Source organism: Martes martes, assembly GCF_963455335.1.
Source record: "Martes martes genome assembly, chromosome: 5".
Taxonomy (NCBI): Eukaryota; Metazoa; Chordata; class Mammalia; order Carnivora; family Mustelidae; genus Martes; species Martes martes.
The window spans coordinates 152,583,615-152,607,978 of record NC_137892.1 but is presented as its reverse complement, the minus strand read 5'-3'; the positions used below and the strand labels follow the sequence as shown (position 1 = coordinate 152,607,978).

Genomic DNA, 24,364 nt, shown 5'->3' with positions numbered 1-24,364 from the left:
TGAAATGACCTGTAAACTTTTTGACTTTATGGCCAAGAACATTTTTTAAATGCAGAAACATACACATTAAAAAAAAGGAATCCTGATGACAACTGTTTTATAAATATGTGACTGTATTTTTCTTTATGTCCAGAAACTTGTATTGAATAGGATTCGGGTATATTCCTCCCTAACCCACACAGTTCATAGATCTAACACCAGGTTTTTGTACCAAAATGGGCAAGATAATGAAGGCACAGGCTCACTTTGTATCAATAAAGGACATCAAACACAGTCATGAGGCACTAATGACATATAAGCATAGTCAATCACAAAAAGCAAGTGTTCAAAGTCCTCAATAACTTTTCTCCCTTTAACATTTGGCAAAATTCAGTCTAGATATTTTAATACCTCAGAAAGAAAAAATAAATAAGAGATGCTACATGAAAACATCAGATTACCTATAGTCTTTAGAAATACAAGGAAAGGAATAAAATGAAGGGAAGGGACCACAGATTTCCTATATTCTTGGATTATCCTTCCTTTCTGAGGGTCTCAGATGTCTGCACGCATCTGTAGAAATGCCAGCTGTACCTGAAGATTGAAGGGATTGTTGGTAGTTGGCTGACATGGTCCCTCAACACTATTAAGTTTCTATCACAAAAACACAATTAGCTTGATTCTGCTAAATCCTTTGTTAAGAGCCTAAGTCAAATTTGTTTATTTGAAAGTGATCTAAAAAGTTTAAAATAAAGGAAAAATACATTCTAACTTCCCAGTAGAAACAGATTACATATTTTGACTTCAGTAGCAAATAAATACACCTTAAAGCCAAGCAAATTTCTCTCCTGTTGGAGACTCTATACAGACTACGAAAACAATTACTGTTTCTCTACTGCTGATGACAACATCACTCCTAGGACGTACCAGGAACTAGTTTCACAACTTGAAGAGACTTTTTTATGACATAATATGAAAGACGAGGGTTTAACTTAGGTCTGAGCAGGCAGAAGAGATCCACACTTTGCAACATCTCTATTACAAATATATGACAATTGAACAATAAAACACAGCCCAGTCTCTGTTTACATCAAAACCACTGTCTTTGTGATATAGAATTACTTGCTTTCTATGGGTTGATACCCCCCATTGCCAAGACCAGAGCTGGCAGTCCATGGAGCATGCCATTTACTACAGGTAAGCCTAAGTCTATAACTGCAGAATAACATGGAAATGTATCGGCTTATCCAAAGTAGTTAAATATATTTTTAAAATTTTTCCTAGGAAATTAATTTTGATAATATTTCCCAAGTCCTTCAACTAAAGATACTTTGATAATTTTTTTTTTACATCAGAATCACCAACATTTTTTACCTGTTTCCAAGTATCAGTAACAAAGGAGCTGATACTGCTTATATTCACAACTAATTGTTAATATTTCAGTGAGTTACAATAAACTTTTTGCATGCTTGAAAAATTAATTATAAAGAAAAAATAAGAATACTTACAGGAGGATCGCAATAATTTGGTGTTTTTGCATTAAAAACCTCTAATATTCATCTCTGACAACACAGTATGTATATTTATGCATATAAAGTTCATTTTCATGCTTATTACATAAAAATAACTATAGGAAATATCAGTATCAGCTGATAGATATCCAATTAATTCACTGCAGAAGGGAAAATAAGAAAAAAATGTGAAGTAATCAGTAAAGCGCACAGTTCAAATTTTTTTTTTCCTTTTCTTCTTCTTCTTTTTTTTTTTTTTTGCTTGTTTGAAATTTTTTGGTAGTTTTATCTGTGCTGTGTTGAACAAGTTGATTCCCAGACTAATGGCCTCCAAGTAGATTTGAAAGGAAGCCGGAAGACTTCTTATTTTGCTGTGATTCTGCTTCTTGGTCTTGTGAAAGTCCCAATTCACTCTCAATTTGATCAAGCTCTGACTGGTCAAGTAGTTCAAAGTCATCACCTTCTTCAGTGTCTGTGTCGTCGCCCGGGCTGGGGGCAGCCTGAGAAAGTGCTTGCTGCGCGCCCTCTAACTGCTCTTTGATGGCTGCTGTCACCGCCGCCGTAATGGCGTCCCCAGCCAGGTTGCGCATCAAGTGAAAGGTTTGGTCACTGCTCAAGGGAAGGGTGAGACCCGCTGCTGACTGCCTCTCTCTGCTCGCTCTGAGGCCGCTGTCCAACTGCTCCTTTTTTCTCCTTTGCTCACTGGGCAAGCCGAGGCTGAACTCATCTTCATCATTTGTTCCCATGCCGTTTTCTACAGATGGAAAATCGGAAAGGTCTCGAGAGAAAACTTCTTCGCTGGGTCGGTCAAGATCTGTGGAATGTGTAACACAAGTGCATGCTTGAGCACCACGATGAATTTGAAACAAAAGAACCACCTAAACGATAATCTGATTTTATTTCATTTTTATTTTTTTAAAAGATTTTATTTATTTATTTGACACAGAGAGCACAAGCAGGGGGAGCACCAGAGGGAGAGGGAGAAGCAGGCTCTGTGCTGAGCAGGGATCCCAGTGCGGGGATCGCTTTACCGACTGAGTCACCCACACGATAATCTGATTTTAATCCAAACCCTCCAGACAAACTTGACATTCATCTAGCCTCCTGGTTCAGCTTAAATCAACTTAACCACATACCGGACCCCTTTCAAGTCTGGGACACTACCACTCTACAAATACACAAATACTGCATGCCCCCGCTACTTTAGTTTTCCTCTTAAGTACCAAAGAGTTTCTGTAATGACTTAATATTCAACCTAACGTTAGCTTGAGGCTTGACTCAACTTTTTTTTTAAATTTTTATTTAAATTATAGCAAATTAATATACAGTGTTAATTTCAGGTATATAATATAGTGAAAACAGTTCCATACAACACCAGTGCTCATCACAAGGTCTCTCCTTAATCCCTATCCCCTATTCTGACCCCAACCCCCTCCCCTCCAGTAACCATGGGTCTGTCTGCTATTTTAAAGAGTGTGTTTCTTTATTTGCCTCTCTCTTTTCCCTTTGCTTGTCTTGTTTCTTAAATTCCACATAGGAATGAAATCATATGGCATTTCTCTTTCTCTGACTTATTTTGCTTAGCCTAATACTCTCTAGTTCCATCCACTACATTGCAAATGGCAAGATTTCATTCTTTTTATGGCTGACTAATACTCCATTGCATATGTGTACTGAAGTTTAAATGTTCATTATAAACAAAAGTTTCATCCTTCCCAGGGAGGGTATTAACTTTAAGCCAATGTGGGTATGCATGATCACAGTGTTAAAAAAAAAAAAATTCAATTGGAGGTTTTCATGGATTCTGGTAAAACAAATGGTGAGTATTATCCTGCCTTAGCATTATTTATCCATGGAGATCTGTTTGCCAGCATCCATAACCCATGCTCGTTTAAAGCAATGCACTAAAAGAAAGTATTGCTCCTTCTCCCCCATATTTAGCTTAAGAGCTTATGGAAACATTTGGCTTTCTATAAATATCGCTGAAAATGGCCATGTCCTGTTTACGAAACTTGTGTCCAGAATACATACAGGAATACTTTTAGATTTGGGACATTTGAAAACAATGTCAGGTTAGTAGGCAGACAGTGATTTTATTGCTTCTCACTTCCATAGAAAATTTTTCAGTATAACAGTTAACTCTTTACAACAGTGACTTGAAGTCTTCAATTTAATTAAAGCCTTCTATGTGGGTTGGATTATTGCTGCCCCTTTTGTTGTGTAATGCTTAAGAACAAAGGGTTTGCTATCCTTATCTTGATGTTGGGCTTGTACAGCTGGAGTGTTTTTTTGAAGTAGGCTCCAAGCCCAATGTGGGGCTTGAACTCACGACCCCATGATCAAGAGTCACAAGCTCCACCAACGGAGCCACCATGTTGCCCTGTGAATGTTCTAATACACTTTAAAGGTGAGGAAATTGAGGTCCACAGAAGTCATGTCACCTGTTCAAGGTCACACAGTTATATTAATGACAAAAGCAAGACCATACTTGGGTGTCCCAATATCCAGGCCTATCTTTTTTCAAACATTGCACAACCTCTCTCCTTCCTCTAGAAAAAGAAAGTGTGTTCTCACTTATAAAAACACATAAAAACAATTCATAATCTTCCATTATAATCTCATATTTTCAGTATATGGCTAAAATGACTAGAAATAATCCAATGAGGCTAGCAAACGTTAAGTTACTGCGCAAGACTGTCTATTTTAAATTATATTTATCCTAATTATGAAAAAAAGGAAGTGTTTTTTTTTTTTTTAAACTAACTTTGAAGAAAAACACGAGTGGAGTCAGCTTTAGACTTGGGGAGCTGGTCCTCTGCACTTCAGTCGTTTTTCATAAGGACTAGCCGCGGGCGTGTGGGATGAGCATCTCTCTACTGCTCCTTCCATTGTTGCCAGAAGCAATGGATATTTGCCAGCAGACATTTCAGAAATTGTTTTCACTGTCAATTATTTGTTATTAAAACAAAGGCAGATTAGTATCTTGACTGGCTTAGATACTTTTAAAAAAGTAAGAGCTTTTGAGATAGGATTCATATACCATAAAATTTGCCCTTTTAAAGTGTACGATTCAGTGGTTTTTAGGATAGTCACAAAGCTTTACAACCACCACCAATACCTAATTTCATCATTACAAAAAACTCATACTAATGACCAGTCACTCACCACCATTCCTCTTTCCCCAGACCCTAGCAGCCACTAATCTACTTTCGGTCCAAATGGATTTGCCTCTTCTAGGCGTTTCCTATAAATGGCCTGATACAATGTGTGGACTTGTGTGTTTGGCTTCTTTCGCTCAGCATAATGTTGTCAAGGTTCATCCGAGTCATGGCACGTATCACTTCCATGTACTCATAATACATATATCAAAAGAAGAGTACGTAGAAGTGCGAGCATACCATCAGAAGTGTCTGTCTGTGGAGTGTATCCTTCTGACAGGTTGAAGGTCCCATTGTCAGTCCAGGAGACCTCGGATACGTCCGTGTCAGACACAGACAACTCTTTGGCCGCCACCGTGAGGCTAATCTGTGTTAACATAGAGAGCAGTGACACATTTGAAACTTCTGACAGAAATCTTTTTGAACACTCCATTCGAACCCCCAAAATATCAGGATAATAAAAACCAGATGAGTAATTCTCCTTTTGAAATTGTTCAGTCATCTTAAGAGAAATGAGAGGAGCCCATTAGGCAAATCATTCAGCCGCAGGGCATGTAAGTAAATTTACAGTCAAACCACATGGGAACAAATGGAAAAACCAAACAAAAAAATACCTTAGGACAAAGAGCTGAAAGGTCTAATTCACTGTCATCTTTGTGACTTTTTTCTTTATCTGCTTCTGTTGAGAAAAAATTTAGAGGCCTTCAGTGTCCTGGCCAGCTTAGACATAGTGTATTTTATCCATTCCACAGTGATATCCTGACCCCACAATCCTCAATCTCCAGTGCTTCCATTTAATTCAACGTGTGCACACAACGAGCTTCACATATCTGCAAGTGTTTGATTTTCAAGGGAAATGGTCCAGATCAGTGATTCCCATAGGGATGACCCAGCAGCAGCAGTGCCAGTGATGGGAACTTTTTTAGAAATGCAGATTCTCAGGCCTCACCCTACATGAGCTGAGTCAGAAACTCTGGAGTGGGGCCCAGGACTCTGTGCATTAATAATCCCTCCAGGAGACTCTGATGCTCGCTATAGTTTGAGAACCCATAAGGTCACAGGCCAAGTTAAATAGTGAAAAGTGATCACTTTGGTTTTTCCTGTTTTCTTTTCCTCCCCTTGGTTCTCTCAATCCCCTCTTATGCGGCTCCCACACTCTTAGCCATAGCATGGTTTTTTTTACTTGCAATTGTCCACCCCAAAATAAAATAACTGAAACAAAGGAAATCATAAATAGCAAATATAGAATTATTAAATCCTTTTCCCCTCCCCCTGACAATTTGGACTAAAAAGTCAATTTCTTATATGTTTGAGAAAAGCACAGATGCCTAATAGGCAAAGGCTACATTACTTTGGGTGCATTAGCGTCTGTAATAATATATAATAAAAGGCTAAAAGCACTTTGAGACCGATTCAAAGTGATTTTGTAATAAACAGCCAGCTGACGTCTTACTCCACACATGGAATCTAAAATTCAAACTTTACTTACCAGATCTCTTACGTTTCTTCTGATTAATATATTCTCCAATTCCAAAATCTAGCTTCAGCAGACCTGACTTGATTTTGCTGTATATTTTTTGTCCAATATCATTACACTTAAACAGGGGACACAAAAATGCGCACAGCACTAAAACATAAGAAGGAAGAGCATGTCGGTAAGATGACGGTACTTTCAAAAGGCTGCCTCTGAGTATCGCACAAAAATAGTTTGGTCAGTAAGACAAATAAAAGTGTTTTTCTTAGAGAATGCCTCTGTGAAATACATTCATACTTTCTATTCTTCCTCCTGTAATGAAAACATCTTCCCCTACACACACACACGCACGCACGCACACACACGCATGCACATACGTGCGGGGCACCAAGCTTTGAGTCACTGTTTTTAGAGACTTGCTATTAAATTAACTTTCTCCCTTTCGTTCTTTCACTCTCAACACTGCTTTCTTGACAACAGTCCTGGGTTAAAAGCTGCCTTTCTACTAATTTGTTGAATAAGCCATTTCGCTATAGGAAAGTTATTATGTATTATCCTCTTCATCAGTAATACTGGGATGACAATATTATCTCTTGGGGTTTTGTGAAGAATAAATGGGGTGAGTGCAAACCATGTGAAAAATGCCTGGCCTATATCATCAGAGCACCCCCCGGCTCTCTTCTCCTTTGCTTCCTAAACAAGGCAGATCAAGGCCTGATATTCTCCATGAGTTCCGTCTGGGAGAATGGGTTTGCGCTTTGATCATTGGCTGTGAGTGTTATGCATTTGGAATACAGAAAGAAACGAAGACTGACCTAGTGAATGTATTGTATTCCCTAGGATTTACTTCTTTGTTGGGGTTAGATGTGCCCATTTACCTTTTAAATAGGAGTTGCAAGCTCAAATACGACTAGAAGCCAAGGAAGTATATGTACATTGTAAAAGCTGGTCTAAGAAAAATGGGGAAATACGAGGGCCAGTTCAGTGCCATCTCAAGGTGGCAGCACAAGACCATATTTTTCAGGAGAAGCTGGCAATGTATACTTTTTTTTTTTTTAAACACAGATTTTGGGGTTATATTTAACATACCATAAATTGCACATATTTAAAGTATACAATTTGTTAAGTTCTGACATACACATACAACTAAGAGACTATTACCACAATGAAGATAGTGAACATATCCATCACCCCCTAGATTTCCCCGTCTTCCTATTAATCCTTCTCTCTTGTCTTTCCCTGCCCCGCCCACCTCATCCCTAGGCAACCATTTGTGTGCTTTGCTATTATTTAAAGATGAATTTGAATGATGTATATATGGAATCATACAGTATATGTTCTTTTTTTTACCTGGCTTTCCCCACTCAATCTACTTATTTGGAGCTTTATCCAGACCGTTGCATAAATCAATTTTTTTGTGCTGAGTAGTCATTGCATGGATATACCACAGTTTGTTGACTGGTACGTCTATGGATGGACAGATGGATTGTGTTCTGTTTTGGGCTGCTACAAATAAATTGCTGTGAAGATTTGCGTACAAGTCTTTGTGTAGATATATACTTTCATTTCCCTTGGGTAAATATCTAGCTGTGAAATAGCTGGGTCATATATAGTTTTTAAGAAACTGCCAAACTGTTATCCGAAGTGTTTTTACCATTCTACCTACCCACCAACAGTATGGGAGAATTTCCGGTTGCTCTGTATTCTTGCTAATACTTGCTAGGGTATTTTTAATTTTAGCCATTCTGGTGGGGATGTAATGATATCACATTGTGGTTTTAATTATTTTTTGAGCCACAGAACATACATAAGGGCAAAAGGATTAGTGTGTTTGTGGGGGGCAGGAAATATAGCTTACTTATAGTTTTAATGCCATAATTTAAAATCAAATTGTATCATTTCTAACCAACCCGGCCTTTTGGCAGCCATTCCTCCAACTTCAAAATATAAACATGTCTCTAGGAAAAGAAGAAACTTTTACAGCAGGAAATTAAAGGATAATCAGTGTGCTTTAGAGTTAAGGACTCATCCGTCCTCTTCTAAACTATGGAAGGCCTTGTTGACCATTAAATGATACCATACGCATCACATAAATTCGCCAAATGTTCTACCATACTCACGCAGTAGATAGCTGAGTATAACTCCAGGAATATAACTTCCCAAGATTGTAAAAAATGTGCACACACTGCAGACCAGGAGGCAAAACTAGAAATAATAGAAACAACATGTGACAGTTATACATAACTCCAAGACATTTTCGGGCATGGGATACAGAGACAATTATCTGTCTGTATGTGGTCTACCACGTTATGGCAAATGTTTTTCAAACACTGTTCTTTTGTACTTGGGTCTGCCTAATGACTGCTATGTTCAGCCAGCCTTAGTCCACTTTAACACTTAATAATAATCATTTTGAGGCTCCAGAAGCTAATTTCTAGCACAGAGAACATCTCCCATTAATCATGCCTCTGGCTATATTCCTGCCAGATGCAAGAGAACTGAAGACTAGTATGGCCCCAGAAACTTCTTTTACTCAGGATCAGTCACTGAAAAGAATGTAGCCTGGTTCATAAACCTGCAAGTTCAAACTACTTCTATAAACCCATCAAAATTCATAAACACAGCAAAGCAGAAATTAGAGGCATTATACAAACAGAATGGCAATTTGCACAGCTGATAAGCTGTGAGGATGAATCCATTGGCCATTATCATCCTCCTTTCTAACCACAGTGACCCCTCAAATTGACCCCACTTTTAGGTCACTTAGGAACCAATTGGGAATGAAATGAAATTTCTACAGTGAAATGTGTTTATTTTCCTTCTGTCAGTTATGCCCCCCAAAATCTTGGTTGTTTTAAGAAATTTAAACATCATGACAAAAAACTCCCATAAAACCTTCACTTGTTTTCCACACCCTAGTCTTTAAGATAAACTATCTTTCTTCTTTTGATTTATCTTTAAATTATGGTATTGGCAAGCAAAGAAAATTTGTTAAGGGAATTTCAAAAAGACATATGAGGATAAGAACGCATAACTCTGATCAGTAACTGATTAACACTGTCAGATTAACCTTGATTTCCCATTCTTTGGCCCAGGGTTAATAAGTTAACTAGTCAAAAGGAGAACAGATGAACTTACGAACAAAATTAAGAGCTGTTTCTGAAACAGCAGAGGCCTTTGAAGAATATGCAATTTGTATAGCAAAATGGAAGAGGAAAGAACATAAGTGTTGAAAGATTAAGTGTGGGAAAGCATTACCATGTCCAGAACTCAGTTTCACAAAGATTTCATTTATCCACTAAATTTGTAACAAAGAAGTTTAAAGTTCAGAATCTTCTAAACATGTACTTAATCATTTCACTAAAATAGGCATCAAAAATGCAACTCTCCTTCCCCACCACATGGAGAGCCATGCTAAGAACTACCTTTGGGGATTAAAAAAAAAATGCACACATATAAAAGGTCGCCACTTTAATATGCTCAAAATGTGGGGGCACCTGGGTGGCTCAGTGGGTTAAGCCTCTGCCTTTGGCTCAGGTCGTGATCTCAGGGTCCTGGGATCGAGCCCCACATCGGGCTCTCTGCTCAGTGGGGAGCCTGCTTCTCCCTCTCTCTCTTTGCCTGCCTGTCTGCCTACTTGTGATCTCTGTCAAATAAATAAATAAAATCTTTTAAAAAAATATGCTCAAAATGTGTTCAAGCACAGTTCTGTTATTCAGTACTACTGGAGGTAAGAGATCGCCCGTACATGGTACAACCAGAGCGATTTTCAGTGTCGCCATTCCTAGGCTCTTCCAAGTACAGGTGGAGGTTCAAGGAACTTGAGCGCAACACTGGAAGGGGAAGGGTCTCGTGGTGGCTCTGCCCTTACCCCCATGTTCTCGCAATCACAGCCGAGGCCACCTCTACCCATCCAAGTACTCCACGGGGTGCACCGTGCAATCCCTTCCAAACCACTTGCGACCCTTCTCCTCAGGGGTTTTCATCTTAACTGGAAAAATACTCGTTCCATTTTTATAAAGATGATGAGTGTCTTTGCCAAAGGTTTTCTTTACTAGATAAATCATCTAAGAATCTCTACTTTTTAGACTGACTCTCTTATCTCTGAAAACACCCTCGAAGGGCTGGATGTTCATCTCCCTTTGACTTCAGAACCAGCCTAAATAATAGAAACTGAAACTCTTTTTTTTTATTGAGTTGTAACTGACATACAATATTCTGAGTTTTCAGTGTCCAATGCAGCAATTCAACATTTACATACATCATGGATAATGACAAGTCTAGTTACTATCTGTCACCTACGTACTTAATATGGCATTACTGACCACATTCCCTATGTTGCACTTTACATCCCTATGACTTATTTGTTTAAACTGAAGTAGAGTTGACATGTAACACAGTATTAATTCCTGGTGCACAACATGGTGGTGACTTTCATAACCGGAAGTTTGTACCTCTGAATACCTTTCACCTGTTCTGCCCACTGCCCTACCCCTCTTCTCTCTGGCCACCACCAGTTTGTTCTCGGCATTTATGTGTCTGTTTTTAAACTGAGATTCTTCATAAGGTATTTTTTTCTCCTTGGTCTGGCTGATATCAAGACCAGTCACCATTTTTGTTAATGAGTTAGATAAGTATGTATCAAATAGAAAACCAATCTGATCTTGGAATGTTAAATTTGAGGATTTTCTAGTGCTAACTAGATACATTTCTTTTTTTTTTTTTCAGTTTTTTTTTTTTAATTTATTTGACAGGTGGAGATGACAAGCAGGCTTCCCGCTGAGCAGAGAGCCTGATGTGGGGCTCGATCCCAGGACCCTGAGATCATGACCTGAGCCGAAGGCAGGGGCTTAACCCACTGAGCCACCCAGGCGCCCCGACACTCACATTTCTGAACCTTGTTAATATCAACTTTTATGGCATATGCTCCTAGTATGTTATATCCAGGGTTGGAGAACCCTTACAGGCTGATAAAATAGGTTTTAATTCATCCATTTCCAATTTACTGCACATTGTGAAACATATACAGTAATTCTCCTATGCTGGAAAACTTGCCTTGCCAGGGCTCTGCTGTTTAAAAAGAGACATTTCTTGAAGAAATATGCTGAAATTCATCCATGATTCTGCAATACAGTGGCTGAACCTGGGTCTTTCATCTGGTTTGGAATTGATAATTTCCCAGCTAAAGAGAGAAAAAGAAAACAAAAAATTTTAGCTGTACTTTTGATGATTCATTCGACATTCATTGCTTCAGCAAGTGTTTACTGAGCAGCTGCTCTCGGCCACACTCTCTGGAAAAGCCCTGTGGATTCAGAGGTGACCCAGCAAACAAACTGAGGGTTGCTGGGGGATGGGAGGGGAGGGATGGCGTGGCCGGTGATGGACACTGGGGAGGGTATGTGCTATAGTGAGCGCTGTGAATTGTGTAAGACTGATGAGTCACAGACCTGTACCCCTGAAGCAAATAATACATTATATGTTAATAAAAAGAAAAAAAAAAGAGTGTGTGTGTGGGGGGAGAATTCAGAGGTGAATAAGCCAGACACCTTCCTAATGAAGTTCACGTGCCAAGAGAAGAGAGACAAGCTAAACAGCTCGCTGCAAAATTACAATGAAGGAAGAGTTGAGAGTGAAGTATAGGGAGGGGGTTTTGAGACATCTCTGAAGAAGTTACTTTTATGCCAAAATCTGGATGAGCAGAGCCTATCCCAAGGGCTTGGAAGAGTCCCAAATAGAACAGTGTACAACATATGCAGAGGGCCTGGAGCCAGGAGGAGCTGCCAGCACGATTCTCTAGGGCCCCACGTGTGGCTCCAGCGGAGACAACGTCAGCCAGACGAGGGATGCTACACGAAGCTCAGAAGGTGGGACAGGACCTAATCACACCGGGCCAGGAGGGACTTGTTAGAAATGTTTGAAACCTTAAGGATAGGGAAACCACAGTGCTTTTTTAGAACCCTTGGCACTGACCTTCTAATTGTCATCATCATCATCAACGACAATGCCTTCTCAATATATTTTATAGTCCGTCAACTCAATAGGAAACTGTTAAACTCAATGGGGTCTCAAAATACCTTGTATTTTTCTACTATACCTTCTCCCAACCATCATCATAGAACGTGTTGAGTGTGATGCCTGCGCCATGTGTGTGCTCTGTGTCCCTGCTCTCATTTTCCCACAGGAACGTCCATAAGCTAAAACCAGTAAGCATCTCTCCAGGAAGAAGACACACAAACACAAGGCATTCCCCTAAAATCACAGTGATACTGAATTCAAATCCCACTCTTGCAATACCAATTCATCACAAAAATATACCAGTTCAAACAAGATCTGCCAAGGGCCCTTAAATTCATTCATTTAATAGATCATTGTTAGTACCTACCATGTGGAAGGCACTGCCATAGAACTAAGGACACAGCAATAAATGAATGTTTCCAGTAGAAGACAAACATCATTAGTGAACTATCATCCAAGCTACAACTGCAAGGGAATCAGAGTAAGATAATCTCTGGATTCAAATCCAGTAGTCCTAAGACAAATCAAAGCTTCTCTGGCCCTTAGACGCTCAACTCCCCAGAGACTGTGTGTATGTGGATTCTATTTTTTTTTAAGAATTTAAATATAACTGAAAATTATATTAAAAAAGGAAATTTAATTATCTAATCTACAAGTTTTCATTGATTTGAGAGACTGTGTGGGGGTTGTAGGGAAGGGCAAAGGGAAAGGGAGAGAGAGAATCCCAAGCAGACTCCACGCTGAGCTTGGAGCCCGTCGTGGGACTTGACACGGGGCTCGATCCCATGACCCTGAGATCACAACCTGAGCTGAAACCAAGTTGGATGCTTAACCGCCCAGGTGCCGCTATTTCTTTTTAATATACCTTGAACACTAAGACAATTTGTAGATTAGATAATTCAATTTCCTTTTTAAAAATATAATTTTAAGTTGTATTTAAATGAATGCAATAGCATTAAAAAAGGAAAAAAAAATTTCATTTTCCTTCGTCTTTATTCTGTCAGAGTCAAGTAAGGCTCTGCCAGAGAGTCTCTGAGCTACCAGTTCCCCAGGCTGATCCTGGTCCATGAGGTAGACACTTGCCGAAAGATCTCTGATCCTTAAGAAATGAACTTTGGGGTTGTTTAGCTGTCGGGGAGTGGTTTATGTGTCCATTAACTCTACCCCTCTCTTGAGCACTGAGCCAGCCTGTTTTCATTGGTGACCAAATTTAGCATTAGCTTTGCATACTTTATGAACGATTCCAGACCTATTAAAGGAAACACTAAGCTCATGGATAGGAAGCCACTCTCTGTAACAAAATCTTGCCAATAGGTCCGCTTAATGGGAAAAGATTTTGTACAGGAGGGCAAAAACTGCAAGTGACAAAGGAAATAATAACATTATTAAACTGTGGCCTCATTTTTAAAGATTTTATTTATTTGAGAGAGAGAGGGAGAGAGGACTCAAGTGGAGGAGCAGAGGGAGAGGGAGAAGCAGGCTCCCCACCGAGCAGGGAGCCCCACATGGGGCTCGATCCCAGGACCCCAGGACCATGACCTGAGCCAAAGGGAGACACTTAACCGACTGAGCCACCCAGGTGCCCTGTGGCCTCCTTACTGAGAACCACTTATTGCAAACTGGCTAGGACAGGCCAGGGCACTGTTCCATTTACTGGGAGCACACAGTTGACAGTAATACAGATTTTAATTTCTGCTTTCTGTGCATATTGAGTAGTATTTAAGATGTGGTTGAACGGTCTGGCAAATACAGTTCTGGCAAAAGTCAATGAAAAACATTATAGAGTCGTTGATCATTCTTTTCATGATTCAAGTAGAATAAATGAACGTTTCATATTTTGAAACAAATTTAAGAATATTTTCGTCAGGATAATGAACAGATAAAGTGAGTTGTGTTCAGGCAATGAAGGATGAAATAGCCGTGGAAATGAATGAACTCCATGTTTGTATGTGAATCTCAGAATCATAATATTGAGAGAAAAAAAAAGTCACAATACATATACTATGATTTCCTTTTTATAAAGGTCAGAGTCATGCTAAGCCAACAGATTATTTAAGCAAGGAAATGATTTAAAACAACAACAATAACAGCCCAACATTCAGGAAAAGTGTTACCCTAAGGCAGGGATGGCGTGGGGGTATGTAGGGAATGAGACCACGAGGCATGTCACAGCGAGGCTTCTCGAGTATTGGTCATGTTGTATTTCTTAACTTAGATGATGGATACATGCAAATTGACTTATTACTGTTCTTAAAGATACACACACACACACACACACACGGCCTTTATTTAAAAATTTGTTGAGGGGCACCTGAGTTGCTCAGCCAGTAAGCATCTGCCTTTGGCTCAGGTCATGATCCTGGGGTCCTGGGATTGAGACCCGCGTGAGGCTCCCTGCTGAGCGGGGAGCCTGCTTCTCCCTCTCTGTCTGCCCCTCCCCCTGCTCATTCTCTCTCTAGTTGTCTCTCGAATAAATAAAATCTTTTTTAAAAAGTAAAAAATAGGGCGCCTGGGTGGCTCAGTGGGTTAAGCCTCTGCCTTCAGCTCGGGTCATGATCTTGGGGTCCTGGGATCGAGCCCCGCATCAGGCTCTCTGCTCAGCAGGGAGCCTGCTTCCCCCTCTCTCTCTGCCTGCCTCTGCCTACTTGTGATCTTTCTCTGTCAAATAAATAAATAAAATATTTTTTAAAAAATTAAAAAATAAAAATTTCTTGATACTTAAATGTATAATCATGCTTTTCATTGAATAACATTCTCACATGAGTATATCTCAGTTCACATTCTATACACGTTACTTAAGTTTTTGCCTCAGTTTACTTGTGAAGCAAACAATATCTCTGCTAGCTAAAACTATGAAACATAGTTTCTGAGTAAGCCATACTTTATAGATGCTGAAACCTTGTTCTAATACCACCTTTAGGATCCCTAAATGTCAGATGTGACACATTTGTATACATATTTACTATTCTAGTGAGTAAAGACCCTAAAATCAGAAAGGAGCCTAGTCTAATACTAAATTATCTAAAATTACCTATGTTATCTCTTTAGAGATAATGTCATGGTGAAGTCTTTACAATTTAAGGTGCTTAATACATATCACAATGAATTAAGTAAAAATTTTGTTTTACGTTTAAGGATCTTACCTATTTCATAGTGGGATTCAAAGTGGATAAGAAACCTCAGCACCCATCCATCCTTATTCATTCATTCAATAAAAAGTTATCCAGCTCCCCCTTTGTGTCTCACATTATACTCAGTGTGTTTCCTGTTGTTATTTCCAAGCAGCACAAACTGAAAACCTGTAGCATTGTCCCTCTCCTGCCTACAGATACCACCTCTTGGTGGGAAGAAGAAACAAAAGAACATTCAACAGGAAATATTTCCATAGCCTACAAGGACACTCTTATTTATTTTAAATTCCTCCCCTTTGGAAAAGGCTGTCATATGATAGTATCTTAGGGCAAATAATTCCGTGGTTACTTATATTAACACAATAACCTTAAGTAAGTCTAACTGATATTTGAGTTATTGTTACATTCACAAACAGAAATGAGGACTCCATCGTATAAAACATGAAAATATTATCTAACCAGATGGGGGTTTTGGTAAGAATAGTGAATGTTTGAAAACATAGTAAATGTTTGAGAAAAAACGTATAGATTGTGCTGAATAAAATATAAAGAACAGCTAAAAAAAAAAAATCAAAATCCTAAACCAAGAAGAGATCCCATTCTAACTTTAAATGAAACACAGATCTGGGGCACCTGGGTGGCAAAATCAGTTAAGCATCGGACTCTTGGGTTTCAGCTCAGGTCGTGATCTCAGGGTCATGAGTTCAAGCCCCATGACAAACCCTGTGCTCAGTGTGAGTCAGCTTGAGACTCTCTCCCTCTCTCTTTCTGCCCCCCCCATCATCTGTCACATGTGTGTGCACGTACGCTCTCTCTCTCTCAAATAAATAAATACATCTTAAAAAATATATGAAACATGGATCTAGAAAAATCACTCTCTGGGAGTTTCATAACAGTTTTAAACTGCTGAGCAAATAGTTCTGAGCCCCACTGGAATATACATTTCTACAGTCTTCCATTGTATACCGTCTGCCATTAATGTATATCACGTCACCACATTTCTATTCAGGGAAAAAAAGGTACATAACATATAATTAAATAATATCTAACATAGTTTAATAATTCAGAATGAAATAGGGCATTTGAAGTCAACTTTCAGGCTTATTTTGTGGATGAGGAAAGTGAAACCCAAGTTTTCTGAACTAGTTCAGGGCAGAGCCAAGACCTGAGGCCAAGACTCCTGGTTTCCAGTCACTCTCTTTGTTTTAAAACATGTGCCTTCTTCAAAGAATGGATAAATCCAATGAGCTCCTTTTGAAAGTCTACATATAATTTAGGACAAGGAAGAACACTCCATGTTCCTTCTCACTGCTTTCCAGAGTCCGGAGGATTGAGCCATGACTGACCAGTACCAACATGGCATCAGTGAGGACCCGACCTTTCCAAGAACGGAAGAGCGCTTTGGGGGCAGAGTCCAAACACTCAGCAGAAACTAAGATTCTCGCTTGGTGGTGGGGAGACGTTTTAATACAGGTGATGCGCGCACACACACACACAGAGTTGCTCCATCATGAAACTCTAGGTTTTCCTGGAGAGCCTCGTCCGGGAAACACATAACCAGAGAAAGGATCTCCTGTGAGTATCAGATGATGCTGGGGAGACAGATATTTTACGCGGCGTGTGGCGGTCTTCCCACCATCCTTGGCGCTGATCAGCATGCAATGTAACGAGAAAAGAAGGCTTAAAAACAATTTGAAGCTTTACTGAGTTCTTTTTTTTTTTTTAACTTTTTTTTTTCAAGATTTTATTTATTCATTTGATAGAGGGACACAGTGAGAGAGGGAACACAAGCAGGGGGAGTGGGAGAGGGAGAAGCAGGCTTCCTGCTGAGCAGGGAGCCCGATGTGGGGCTCGATCCCAGGACCCTGGGATCATGACCTGAGCCGAAGGCAGACGCTTAACGACTGAGCCACCAGGTGCCCCACTTTACTGAGTTCTTAACCAAAGAGTCTGAGTCTTCTGTGACTCTGAGGGAGAAAATCACCAATGGCTTCAGTATAATAATCCAGGGTTTCTCTTTTCTCTTTAGTTTCAGAGAGAACATGCATTTCCCAGTAAGGGTCTTTGTTCCCTGCCCCTCACCCCCTCCCTGGTTCCAGCTTTCCCTGTCACTCCTGCCCTCGTTAAGGAATGAACCTCCACACACTCCAGCCACAAGATAAGGACCAGTTAAGAGTCCCTCCTTCATGACGGTTATCCCCAGCTTCCCACATTCTCCGTGAATCCAGTTCAAGTTCACAACTCCCTGCCCCCTCGGGGCTTTCAAACAGGCTTTGCCCAAGGATCTGCAGACACGCAGTGCTTTCCAAAAAAGCTCCCAAAACGAAGCCCTTGGCAGATTCCATTTTGTCACCATCTTCTTCTGAACACAAACTAAGGGACAGATTTTCAGCAAAGGACACTCTTTATGGTCAAGGTAAGCAATTACTCACCAAAGAACCTCGAGCCCGATGAGGTGCTTTTTCAGCAGCTGTGGAATTTATGCTGTTACCTGCCTGTGACAGTCCAAGGAGAGTAAAAACGAGGAGGATGGTTCCTTAGACAAGCGTCCCCCCTTCATCACAGCAGGAGCTGAGGCTTCCTAGTGGAGCAGGAAACCAACATCCCTTCTTTCTGCCTCCATGTCCCTAGTAGAATACCTTCAAGCCTACACATTAGGGGTGTAGGCCCTATGAATGGCCAAATGAATCCCTTTAGACAAAATTGAGTGTGTGTGAATCCCCCAGGGCACTATTTAAACAGTGGCCTCCTGGACCTCAACCCAGAGATTTTGATGGAGCAGACCTGGGGGAAAGCTCAGAAATCTGCATCTTTAATGACCATCCCAAGTGCTTCTGAGGCAAATATTTCTTACCCAAAGAGCCACAGCAAGAAATACCCCATGAGGAAGTTACACAGAATTCCTGGTTCAAAAACAGAGACAAGAGGAGACTTGGCTTTAGGCAAGGTGATATATGGGGGATCCAATCTGCCCTCCCATCTCAAACCACAGTGGAAGGAAGGAAGGAATGGAAGGAAGACAAGATGTAGGAAACAACAATTTTCAGGATCCTGGGCCCAAAGAAAGGACGTTGATCTCTGCAAGGTGGTGAGTCCTGTGACTGTCCTTGAGTTTCCAGGCCATAGAGTAGGGAAGGGCAACCCGGTGCATCCCAGGGATGGCCGGAGCTGAGGAGACAGAACTCGGGGTCCAAACTGAAGACCAAAGAGGCTGGAGATGGCGGGACAGAGTGTGGGGCAGTCAGGCCTGCAGAGAGACCCCCTGCCACGTGCTGGGATCTGGGTCTTCAGCCGAAGGCCACGGTAAAGGTGCATGAAGGACTTGGAGGCCAAGAACAAGCAGCAGAAGGGGTGACGGGGAGCGGAGTCCTGCACTCATGCAGGGCTGGGAACGATGCCCAGTCTCGCCGACCAGAATGGAAAACCTCGGAATTCACAGACATTGGATAGAATTCTCAGAAGGGTTTTGCCTCGGTAGCAGAATCATTAGTCCTCAACTAAATGCTGCTCTGATCATGAAAGCCTTATAAGCAAGCTCCGAAAGGATTAAACTGATTTAAAGCAACCTCACTGTGTCATTGTAGCAACCCAGAGTGGGGAGTTCTATTAAGAACCAAGTAATTCACATGTTCAAACTGGGGTCTGAATGATTTTATGGCACTTTGCATCTGGCTTTTAAAGGACTGTGTACTTTTTATTCCTTCAAAAAAGCCATATTCATAAATCATGTCTAAATTTTATATTTAAAGTCAAATTTGTCTCTGTGCAGTTTAGCGGCCACAGAGATGAAATCCGAGGGCACTTTAGTTTCCGAAAGCAGCACACAGTCTCCTCCATTAGGGGGTTCTGTAAGACTGAGAAATGGGGACACTCCCGTGCTCTTTAAAAATAGACTATAATTCAGTAAGAGCCTGTGTCACAGCCTGCTTCATCTCTCTTGCCCGAAGTCTTGGAGCACCAGAAAATATCAGGCTGAACAAATGAATCTCGGCAGAGCACAGATGACCTCTCTCTGTACCATTTCCCTTCCACTCGTCTCAACAAACCCGTGCCGAGTACAGAGAACCTGGTGTCAGGCTCCATTCCTGGCTCCGGGCTTCCCACGATGCTTCCAACAGTCCATGAAAGTTTACATGTGACCCCAAACAATTGCACACACACACACACACACACACACACACACACTCGTGATACGTGAAACTCACCTTTATAAAATGACATGTACTTGTGTCTATGACTATTGGGGAAAAAAGAAAACTTAAAGTTGGGGATTGCATGTGCTAGGAGAAGCCGAGACTTCCTTGACATTATCCTACGCTTTACAGGACAACGGATCTTTTTAGCATATACTCGGGAACTGAAGTCAAAAGGTATTTTTTAAAATTGAAATTAATTTTTCTAAACCAAAAATATATATATATATATATATAGATTTTTAAAAATATATCCAAGCTCCAATCCTTTTGCCTACTTCTGGAGCTTTTAGATACCATCCATGGACACCCCTTCGTGGAAACCCACTCCCTTGTGCTTAAGCTGGTTTCAGTTTGGCTTCGGGCATTTCCAACCCAACATAAAGTGCTCTATTTTTCAGTAGGGGGCAGTGGAGAAGTAGAATATGTTTTAAAGTATGAGGCAGAAACAAGTATTTAAAAAGAGTTATGGAATAAGATTATTGAGCTCAGTATGACATAGTTTTTTAAAGATTTTTGTTTTGCGAGAGGGAAAGAGAGAGTGAGTGACACAAGGAGGGGGAGGGGCAGAGGGAGATGCAGACTCCCCACTGAGCAGAGAACCTGATGCAGGACTCGATCCCAGAACCCTGGGATCACCACCCAAGCTGAAGGTAGACACTCTACCGACTGAGCCACCCAGGCATGCAAGTATGACAGTTTTATTCAGGAGACAATGTTTAGTAAAATGGAAAGAATGAATAATTCCCATCAAGGCAGGTGATTAATAATTCCTGTCAAGGGGGTAAACAGGAACGTGAAATAAGAGTCGTCGGTAACACTTAGCAGGGGTGAGGCGCGGTTCCATTTGCTGTAAACTTGTGGTCCTGTTCCGTCCTTACGGCCCGCCTTGTGCGAGGCGCTATTTATCATGCCTGTCTCCCAGAAGAGGAAATCGAGGCCTGGGCACATGAACTACCCGACTCAAGGTCACAGAACTAATCCCCGACGGACCAGGCTATGCCCCATGGGACTGAGAACGCTCGTGATGTGTGGTGAGATCGGGAAGAAGACTGGCCTGGAACGTGGGGGTCATGTCCGAGTCGAGCAGGGAAGCAGAGCGGGGCCGTAACGAGGGAAGGATTATGAATCCCTACACGCCAAGCTACAGACAGAAAAGTTCCAAAAAGCAGCTCTGGTTCCCAGGTGAAACGGAGGACCGAGGAGTTCAGGAGCCTGTCCTCCGTCTCCACGACCTCAGCCGTTTCTAAGGCAGGCTCCACAAAGGGATGCCACAGCGTGTGGCAATGACAGTCATGACCGTGGTTCCTGCGGGCTGAGCCTTCCGTCGCTGGACACTGTGCATTTTCTCACTGAGCCCTCCCCGGCCCCCCCTGCCCCGCCCCGTCCCCCATCAGCACCACACCTGCAAGGCAGGGACTGGAGTCCCTCCAGTCTGCTCAAGAGAAAGCAGGGTGAGGAGGAGCTGTTGCTGACAGCCGGGGCATCTCCTCTTTTTCTTTTGTAGCAATGATCAGTTGTTGTTAATTTATGTCTGCCATATTGACTTCCCCATTAGACTTTAAATTCCGTAAAGGAATTCAAGGGCACGGCTCCGTCTTCAGCAGCTGACAGAGCCTGACATCTATGAGGCAATAAAACATCGAATAAGTGTGAGCAATAAAGAATATTAAAGGAAAAAAATATCAGAAGGAGTTAGCCGTGGGTATTCAGTGACCGTGCATTTTTGTCGACTTATCTGAATGTTTCTGTACATTATAGATCAGCAATAATCAGCATGGATTCCTTTAGACATGTAAACATATACAAAATAACAGACAAAGGGCCCTGATAATTTGGAGACCTATTTTCATTTATATGGAATAGTTTCGACTTTTTTTTTTTTCTTGCAAATAGAGAGTTAAACTGCCTTCAAAATTGGGTAAGTAGGGTAAATATGTTTCATTCATTTCAAGAAACATTCTGGAACTGGAAATCAGTATTTTGTGTGGAATTCCTTCTGGCAAAAGTTGGGTCCTAATGTTTGATTCTCCCTGGGTATCCCTGAATCTGCAAGCACCTTCTGCAGACATGACCCTCACAGAACTCGAGAGCGTTTATGACACCCACAGAGAACAGGATTGGGGCCCCATCTAGTTGAATGGGCCAGAATTCAAAGATCAACGAATATCCCACCTTCACCTGGGTTAGAGAAAAAGGAGTCCCTTTTTGTTTCTGTCGGGCAACCACAATTCACTGGAAAGCATTATCAGATACTGTTTCCTCTGAAGCACCCAGACACACATGTGCACGCACACTTCTAATCACTTTTTAGATTTTCCATATCTCCAGGAACCCATATTACAATACTCATTTCCAAAGACGTTTAGGAGTCCGTCACACTACCCCTACTCCCAGAGAATATCACTTAGGTCACACTATTGGTTTTTATTTTTATTTTTAGGAGTTGGAAATAGAAACGAAACAATGGTTTTCAGAAAGTTAACTATGTCCACATCCCATACTTTTAAAAAAGGGATCGGTTATAACCCAAGCTGTCCCCTAGCAACCGTGACACACAGCACCTTCAACCATCACCCCTATAAATACGCCTGGGCTTGGAGCCCTCTGCAGCTTTTCATTCTCAGCGAGTGACTAACGGTCTCATGCTCTCTGCTGGGAGAGAACATCTGTTGATGTTCATTCCTGTCGAATTTTTCTTAGAAAGGTCAGTCAATATCCAGTTACAGATTTTAACATTTCTTAGTGCAATGTGTTAGAATTTTTCTTAATCCTGTGGATACATAAGGCACTGCTCCGCGGGCACGCGTGTTTGCGTGAGGGTGTGTCGGCAGAGAAACCAAATAAAAACAGAGATCTGTTCCTCTGCACAAACACTCACAGAATTAGAACCATGACAAAGCAAATAAGATGTGTCAGCCGGGGGATTAAATAAGCAAACACGAGATTAAAAAATTACATAGCACTCAACTTGAAACCTTCCCTTCCGCCGGCCGATGAGCCACGTGAGCACGTCCTCCCAGGGCCCGAGACCAGGAGGCGCCCCCTGAGCTCAGGTCCCGCTGGCCTCGCCTTCCCCGGGACAACTTGGCGTTCTATTTGGGGCTCTCTTTTTATACCAAGTTTCAAAGGAATCGGGTATCAGTTGTTGCGTGAAACTATTCCTTTCCTCTTCCAGCTCTCTCTTCCCTGGGGTGGAGACCATCAGAGCGTCCAGTCCACCGAGAACATCCAGAAGGTTAGCCCTCAACCGCCATCACGCCACTTCTTGTGTTATTCGGATTTCCATGAACACATGCCAGGTAGACGTTATTTTTCAGCGTCTTCAACTTTGTTAGCTTTTCAACAAGCAGACTTTCTGCAGCCCAGACACGAACAATTTAAATTCCGTTACTAGCTGGGAACAAGCACCTACTCGAGGCAGGCAGGAGATTAAACGCCCTTTCTTTGGGAATGCCAAGATGGGCTTCCGTCATGATCCTTGAGGGAAGAAAAGGTTTCTACTTTATCCCTAAAGGATGAATCACATCTGAGAGTCAAGAAACATTCCACAAGGGAAACAGATTGTGACCGAGAGGCAGGTTTGCTAATTCGGATCTAAGCCTTCCTATGCATTCTACTCGGGACTCCCCATTTCCAATGAAGCACAATCCAGGATTCACTCTAGTTGGAGTCAAGAGCAAATGTCCCTTCCCTGTTCCTTTCGCCTGTGGCCTAGTTATAGGAAACCGAAATCTCTGTGACAATCCTAAAGAACATATTGCTTACAGTGCAAACATCGTTATTGACAATACAGTTCCTAATTTTGTTTTCTAGAGACCTACTCATTGCACTGGGCATGAATACACAACAGGCTGGATGACCAAGTTTCTCCCAAGTGCTCGTATTATGAAAGCCAATTAAGATGAATTTTGCTTGGAGAATTTGTTGTGATAACGGGCATACCCTGGAGTGGGAAACTGGAGTGTCTGTCTGTCACTGAGATACTCATTCAAGGTGCTGGACTGTTAAATATAAGCCACGTTCCCACCTCAGTCCTTTTAAAGAATACTTCTCTCCCGCACATATAAAAGCTGGTCACTGAAGGACATCAGTGGCTTTTAAAGGGACATCCCCTTACCAGGGAGATCTTTCTTATCAGCCATAGAAAATACAAGAATCTCATTATGATGTCCTTTTTTTTTTTTTTTTTAAAGATTTATTTATTTGACAGAGACAGACACAGTGAGAGAGGGAACACAGGCAGGGGGAGTGGGAGAGGGAGAAGCAGGCTTTTGTCAAGCAGGGAGCCTGATGTGGGGCTCGATCCCAGGACGCTGGGATCATGACCTGAGCAGAAGGCAGACGCCTAACGACTGAGCCACCCAGGCGCCCCTCATTATGATCTTAATGCTTGCTAAAAAAAAAAAAAAAAAAGTAAATTTTGAGACCAAGCTTTTGTATGACTACCACTCACGGTAAGTGAGTATGACTCAGTCCTCAACAACAGCACCCAAGGAAGACAGGCATGTTCTGGGGGTGTGGAGGGCACAAGCTAGGAGGACGGAGGAGCCTGGGTGGCTCAGTCAGTTAAGCATCTGACTCTTGATTTCAGCTCAGGTCATGACTTCAGGGTCCTGAGATCGAGCCCCGCGTTATGCTCTGTGCTCAGCGGGGGCGGGGAGGTCTGCTTTTCTCTCTCTCTCCCTCCCTCGGCCCCTCCCCCCAACCACGCTCTCTCTAAAACAAATAAATCTTTAAAAAAAGAAAGAAAGGAAGAGAATGATGTAGGTGAGCTTCCTGACGTGCTGTGGGATCTGGAAAGAGTATCTGTGAGGCAGAAGGGTGTGCGAGAGAGAAGCCGGAAGTGGATACGGTGCCTGAAAGATGTTTCTCTGGAGGTGTCTTTGCCTCAGGAGGGCGG

At 41.6% G+C, this 24,364-nt stretch overlaps 1 protein-coding gene across 3 annotated transcripts in view; it reads right to left on the bottom strand.

Moving 5' to 3' along the window:
- Positions 1-997: 997 nt before the first annotated feature.
- Positions 998-24,364, bottom strand: part of RETREG1 (reticulophagy regulator 1) — a 126,041-nt gene continuing 102,674 nt past the window's right edge. For all 3 annotated transcript variants that reach the window (XM_080804449.1, XM_080804450.1, XM_080804451.1), the window contains 6 exons: positions 11,178-11,304; positions 8,243-8,327; positions 6,138-6,275; positions 5,263-5,327; positions 4,889-5,015; positions 998-2,304 (listed from right to left, as the gene is read on the bottom strand). In XM_080804449.1, the coding sequence (XP_080660575.1) occupies positions 1,811-2,304; positions 4,889-5,015; positions 5,263-5,327; positions 6,138-6,275; positions 8,243-8,327; positions 11,178-11,304 (1,036 nt within the window). In that variant the 3' untranslated portion in view covers positions 998-1,810. The remainder of the gene's footprint in view (positions 2,305-4,888; positions 5,016-5,262; positions 5,328-6,137; positions 6,276-8,242; positions 8,328-11,177; positions 11,305-24,364) is intronic.